The 6550-nt window shown below is 42.8% G+C and overlaps 1 protein-coding gene across 1 annotated transcript; it reads left to right on the top strand.

Moving 5' to 3' along the window:
- Nucleotides 1-479: 479 nt before the first annotated feature.
- Nucleotides 480-4254, top strand: LOC125538703 (beta-glucosidase 12-like). The gene is made up of 13 exons (XM_048701978.1): nt 480-673; nt 1255-1324; nt 1623-1681; nt 1851-1926; nt 2068-2145; nt 2265-2352; nt 2428-2683; nt 2776-2891; nt 2984-3201; nt 3361-3392; nt 3497-3599; nt 3687-3795; nt 3877-4254. The coding sequence occupies exons 1-13, from the start codon at nt 521-523 to the stop codon at nt 4043-4045; spliced, it is 1527 nt and encodes a 508-aa protein (XP_048557935.1). The 5' UTR covers nt 480-520; the 3' UTR covers nt 4046-4254.
- The last annotated feature ends 2296 nt before the right edge of the window (nt 4255-6550 follow it).

Genomic DNA, 6550 nt, shown 5'->3' with positions numbered 1-6550 from the left:
CTGACGTAGCTGGAGCCAGCATCTTGGCACGCTCGGCAGACTCCTATGAGTCGCTACGCCATGACCCAGCCATCTGATTAAGCACTATACTAGTACAGCCACGAGAAATGCCCGTGTCCGTGTGTATTGGCTGATGCGGTAGCTAGCCGCGTGCTGACGATCCAGCTGCAGCTAGAGTCAGTCAGAGCGCGCGCGCATGGTACACGAGCAGCACAGCCCACCGATCTGCAGCAGTTCTCTTCCTTCATGCGAGCAATTCCAAAAAATCAACACATCCCGAGCCTGTGTCGTCCCCATCACTCTGATCGCCACTCAGAGACAGCAGTTCCAAAAATGAACACATGCGAGCATGTGTTCTTGGTCTCTAGCACATAAAAAACACTACACATGGTTCCCTGCCATCTCATCTCAGAAGAAGAAATTATTGGGCCAGATTGGTTTTTCTGCTAGATACCGGCCTATATAGGTGGTGCCAAGGGAAGCCTTTGACGCTGCAACATAGCCTCTGTCATTACTCCATATGGCTGCAAGAGCAGTGGCGGCGGCTGTCCTCCCGCTTCTCCTTCTTGTTGTCGCCACCAGCGCCTACGGCGGCGCCCATGGTCGGCGGCCGATAAGCCGGAGGAGCTTCCCCAAGGGCTTCCTCTTTGGGACGGCCACCTCGTCCTATCAGGTTTCCGCTCGCTGTTCCTTCGTTGATCCATGGGTAGAGTAGGTCGTTGGTTTCATTTGTTAGTTCAGCACAATTTGTTAGCATGAAAGCTGTAGCATAACCTGATGCTGCGTGGCCGGACTCTTAGGAATACAATCAAAAGTTAAAACAGGGTATGTTCTTGGAAATGCATGGACGGAGCAGGAAAAAATGGTCTGGAATTATGGATGATAGTAACAAGTTGGAGAAAACTAACTGTACTCAAGTTCAGCATATATGAGTTGAGTTAGAAAGATTGTTTTGCCGTGGTGATTACCTCCGGCCTCTTCTCTATTTATATTCACGTACATGGTACAGAATAGATACAGGTAGTTAGGATTACAACGTGTGCTGGGATTAGATAAGAATGACCCGCACAACAAACTTAATCTAATCCTAACTATACAACTTGACGTACACGTTTAACAAGTTGATCCTTGATCTGGACCCAGCAGTGATTGGCCAATTGTCTCTCTACATTATGAAATCTTCGGTTCTGGATCTGGTCTCCTCTTAGAATTATTTAACGATATCTACATTATTGGACATTCACATGCATGCAGTATGAGGGTGGTGCAATGGAGGGGGGCAGGGGACCAAGCATCTGGGACAACTTCACTCACCAGCACCCAGGCATGTATATACATCTTCTACACGCAGCGTCTATATCTTTTTATAGAAAAATGTTCAGCACTCAGGAACATTATCAAAGGCCTTTTTAGGGAGTGAGAGCAACAGAAATTAGATTTTTATTTATTTCACAGCATGAAATTTTCATAAAGTCTTACCAAATTTCCATGTCCAAATTTTTAGTTTTGTTGACAACCAGGCCATTCTATTGACCAATGGTGTGATAACCAGGAAAGTAATTTTCATTTCAAACTGAAGTTCAGAGTAGCCTTTTTCTCATAAAGGTTAAAAACTTTGGCAGATAAAATCGCCGATAGAAGCAATGGGGATGTGGCAGTGGACTCCTACCATCTTTATAAGGTAGGGATAGTTTATATGTACTGCTTTTTAATTAGATCTTTAAGATTTGTCATAAATCATGTGCTCAAAGTTGTTGATTAAGATCATACTGTGACAAGATCTTTGAATATCAGTTCCAATCCAACAAGAAGAAACTAGGTAGTACTGATCCTAATTTGCCAAAACGCAGGAAGATGTGCGCCTCATGAAGGATATGGGAATGGACGCATACAGGTTCTCCATCTCATGGACAAGAATTCTTCCAGGTATGATATTTTCAGACTCAATACTTACCACTCTCATTTTTGTTCTCAACTAGAATATTCTGCACTATCTTGCCATTTCCTAATTTATATAATTTATATATTATGTTCACATTGATCATATAATGTCTTAATGCATGACAGATGGAACTCTGAAAGGTGGAGTCAACCGAGAAGGCATCAAGTATTACAATAACTTGATCGATGAGCTGCTGTCCAAAGGTAGGCCGTCTAACTGTCAGTATTTAATTAGGTTATCCAATTTATCAAACTGCATGGGGCATCAGGTCCTTTATTTCATCATACAATTTTTAAGATTTTAAATCTTTATATACCTGCAGGGGTGCAACCATTTGTGACCCTTTTCCACTGGGACTCTCCACAGGGATTGGAAGACAAATATGGAGGATTTCTTAGCCCTAATATCATGTAAGTCAACCACTATTTATCTTCTAAAAATCTGTATACATTAACTTGCAAAATAACCAACTGACACTGGTGCAGAAATGACTACAAAGATTATGCTGAAGTCTGCTTCAGAGAATTCGGAGATCGGGTGAAGCACTGGATCACGTTCAACGAGCCCTGGTCCTTCTGTGTCACAGGTTATGAAAGGGGCGTATTTGCACCGGGCCGGTGTTCGCCCTGGGAGAAGGCAAACTGCAGCGCCGGAGATTCAGGAAGGGAGCCCTACACTGCAGCCCACCATCAGATACTCGCTCATGCAGCAGCCGCTAGATTGTATAAACAGAAATATAAGGTGACTGACCCAGCCCTTCATCATATATATCATGCAGTTGCGGTTCATCCATGAACGTGTTGATTGATATGATGCACATCGATGAAATGCAGGCCGTGCAGAAGGGGAAGATCGGAATAAGTTTGGTGTCAAACTGGTTCACTCCCTTGTCTCGTTCAAAATCAAGTGTCATCGCGACGAGACGCGCCATAGAATTCATGCTTGGATGGTAAACTCTCTACGTGTGATTCCTGTGTAATTTCATTTTAGAAGTTTAGAAAAGAATGCAGATTGACCTCACCAAGAATAAAACCCCTGTAGGTTTTTGGACCCGCTCGCCAGAGGAGACTACCCTGGGAGCATGAAAGAATTGGTCGGAAACCGTCTGCCGCGGTTCACCAAAAAACAGTCTAAATTGGTGAAGGGTTCATTCGACTTCATTGGAATCAACTACTATACTACAAACTACGCGGATAGCCTTCCTCTATCAAATGGCCTGAGGAACAGCTACTCTACGGATGCTCAAGCTAATCTGACCGGTGAGTTGATCTTTCTTTTCTTTTCTTGAAAGAAAGACAGGTGAGTTGATCACTCTCAGTCAATGATCAATCTGTCTCTGTTCTTGTTTGCCAGCCTAACAATGTTAAGCAAATGACCCCGTTTTAGCAAAACATGCTAACATTGCCCAATTATATCAGGTGTCCGAAATGGTGTCCCCATAGGTCCTCAGGTAACTTGCAACTTACCCACATAAACAAGCAAATCTTCCGTCAGTTTTCTCCCCACTTTCTTTGTCTGGTGGTTCAGTTGACCGAGTAAGTGACATGCATTTAGGCTGCTTCACCTTGGCTCTACGTCTACCCTAAAGGGTTCCATGATCTTCTACTTTATCTCAAGGAGAAGTACCGCAATCCGCTCGTCTACATCACTGAAAATGGCAAGTACATTTTCCTCCCCTGGAAAATGGTGAGGAACCAGGTTGAAACTTATCTGAAAAATTATGTGTCTTCTCTCTATATTATAGGCGTCGATGAAGCCAACAACAAGAGCCTACCACTCGAGGAAGCTCTCAAGGACGATGCCAGGATAGAGTACCACCACATGCACCTTGATGCCCTGCTGAGTGCGATCAGGTCAGAGCTAGCACCTTGACTTTTAGAATCCAACTATGTCAAGACATCAACTGAGAGTTCATTGTGCTGACTTTACTACAGGGATGGGGCGAACGTGAAGGGGTACTTCGCTTGGTCGCTGTTAGACAATTTTGAGTGGGCGAGCGGGTACACGGTGCGCTTCGGGTTACACTTTGTGGACTACAACCATGGTCGGAAGCGGTACCCCAAGCGCTCCGCCGGATGGTTCAAAAGGTTCCTCAAGAGATGATTTCACAAATCAACTAGAAACCAGCAAGAAATTATGGATGCATTGTATTTGGGGTTTACTTCAGCACCCCTTTTAATTGAATCATTGGTGGAGATTAAAACATACTCCTTCGTATGGTGAGAGGCCCATTTGGAATAAAGGAATTTTGTTGGAATTTCATAGGAATGAAATCATATAGGAAATGTTTCCTATGGGCCCATTGGATTGTAGTATTGACTTTGAAAATTTCTATGGGAGTTCTTCCTCCCCTTCACATTTTGGAGGATTCTTAACATTTTTTCAAACCTCATGTGCTCACTTCCATTGAGAAGTCCATGGGAGCCGTTCTCTTCTTGAAGGCACCGTCGCGGTAGCCCTTTGTCTTTCGTGGTGCTCCGGATGTAGACCCCGATCCTTTGAATTGAACGGTGGCGGCGCTTTGGTGTTGTGCCCTTCGTCTCTTCGCGGTGGCACAGCCAAGTTTGAGAGCTCTGTCGACTCTTAATGATGCTCTATTTGTCCAATTGTTGTTTGCTCTGAGTTGTCTGGGATGGTGTTTTTGTTCGTCGACTCCTTTGTATCTTGTCTTGGTTGTGTGTTTGTGGTGGCGTGTTGTATACGAGTGTCAGTATGTTGATCGTAGCTTTATATAAACCGGGCCACAAGTTCGGTAGAAGGGAAAGAAGCCCACTGGTCGATTAACATGGCACACCCCTGTCACCAAGAAAAAACTGCCACGAGAAGAATAAACTGTTTTGCTAAATAGAAGTCGCATGAGATTATTTTTTACCAATATTATTCGATGTGGGACCAGGCACTATGCCGTTCTTCGTTAGTTCAGCATACCAGGCACTATGCTGTTCTCCATTAGTTCAGCATACCAGGCACTATGCCGCGCAGGGCGAAAGCCTAGTTCGGAAGAGTTCTTCGTTAGTTCAGCAGAGCTGCAAACGAGTCGAGTTTGAACGAGTTGGACTTGGCTCAGCTCAACTCATATTAAAATTGGAGCGAGCTCATATTGAGTGAAGCTCAAGGTCGAGTTATAGAATATGACTCATGCTCAACTTGTAACAATCTCGAGCTAGTTTCTAGCTAAATGAGACGATAAAAATTGTAAAATCTACAATTATTATTCCAAATAGATAAGGCACAACATGACATAAAAAGGCACTACAAAAAATTATTCCAATCAAAATATTATTCAGATATCCTTCATTTATTTATAAACTATAGTACCAACTAGATGACGTGAAAGTGAAAAAAAGGCTAACTCCAACTGAAGGTACGTCCGTCTCATCATGCTCGGGAGAGCTCATCTTCGTTGATGAAAGAAAAGAAAAATGAAGGTGCATATGCTTGAGAACTTTTGCCAAAAATAACAGGATGTTTAACATACGGCCGACCACGTACCATAATAAGGTCTAAATTTTCTCTAGACTTAATTAAGCTTCCATGTTGCTAGTAAATAGATAAAATAGAAAGAAAGAAAAAAAATTCTAGATGACCTATATGGTAATAAATTATCCTATTTCCTTTTAATATATGACATGATCATTTAACATAATGATATTATACCGAGCTATCAAGCTAAAATCGAGCAAGTCAGTATTGGCTCAAGATCGGCTCGTTTCTCGACCGATCTACAGAAAGTGTTCGTACTCAGCTCGTTTTTTTAAGTCGATCTCGAGTCGAGTCAAAAAAACGAGTCGATCTCGAGCGGCTCACGAGCCTTGAGCTTTTCTTGCCGCCCTATATACGAGGCATTATGTCGTTTGCCGACCATATAGTGGCTATATCCACTCTGCAAGGCGCCCGTTGAAGGAAATATGCCCTAGAGGCAATAATAAAGTTATTATTCATTTCCTTATATCATGATAAATGTTTATTATTCATGCAAGAATTGTATTAACCGGAAACATAATACATGTGTGAATACATAGACAAACAGAGTGTCACTAGTATGCCTCTACTTGACTAGCTCGTTGATCAAAGATGGTTATATTTCCTAACCATAGACATGAGTTGTCATTTGATTAACGGGATCACATCATTAGGAGAATGATGTGATTGACTTGACCCATTCCGTTAGCTTAGCACTCGATCGTTTAGTATGTTGCTATTGCTTTCTTCATGACTTATACATGTTCCTATGACTATGAGATTATGCAACTCCCGTTTACCGGAGGAACACTTTGTGTGCTACCAAATGTCACAACGTAACTGTGTGATTATAAAAGTGCTCTACAGGTGTCTCTGAAGGTACTTGTTGGGTTGACGTATTTCGAGATTAGGATTTGTCACTCTGATTGTCGGAGAGGTATCTTCGGGCCCTCTCGGTAATGCACATGACCTAAGCCTTGCAAGCATTGCAACTAATGAGTTAGTTGCGAGATGATGTATTACGGAACGAGTAAACAGACTTGCCAGTAACGAGATTGAACTAGGTATTGAGATGCCGACGATCGAATCTCGGGCAAGTAACATACCGATGACAAAGGGAACAACGTATGTTGTTATGCGGTCTGA

Source organism: Triticum urartu, chromosome 2, assembly GCF_003073215.2.
Source record: "Triticum urartu cultivar G1812 chromosome 2, Tu2.1, whole genome shotgun sequence".
Classification (NCBI taxonomy): domain Eukaryota; kingdom Viridiplantae; phylum Streptophyta; class Magnoliopsida; order Poales; family Poaceae; genus Triticum; species Triticum urartu.
This window is presented reverse-complemented; position numbering and strand designations above follow the sequence as displayed.

What these genes read in the sequence shown, in the direction of transcription:
- LOC125538703 (XM_048701978.1), top strand. Translation starts at nt 521, where the DNA reads ATGGCTGCAAGAGCAGTGGCGGCGGCTGTCCTCCCGCTTCTCCTTCTT. An exon ending in ACTCCTACCATCTTTATAAG is followed by an intron (nt 1,682 to 1,850) that starts GTAGGGATAGTT and finishes GCCAAAACGCAG; the next exon opens with GAAGATGTGCGCCTCATGAA. An exon ending in GTGTCCCCATAGGTCCTCAG is followed by an intron (nt 3,393 to 3,496) that starts GTAACTTGCAAC and finishes ACATGCATTTAG; the next exon opens with GCTGCTTCACCTTGGCTCTA.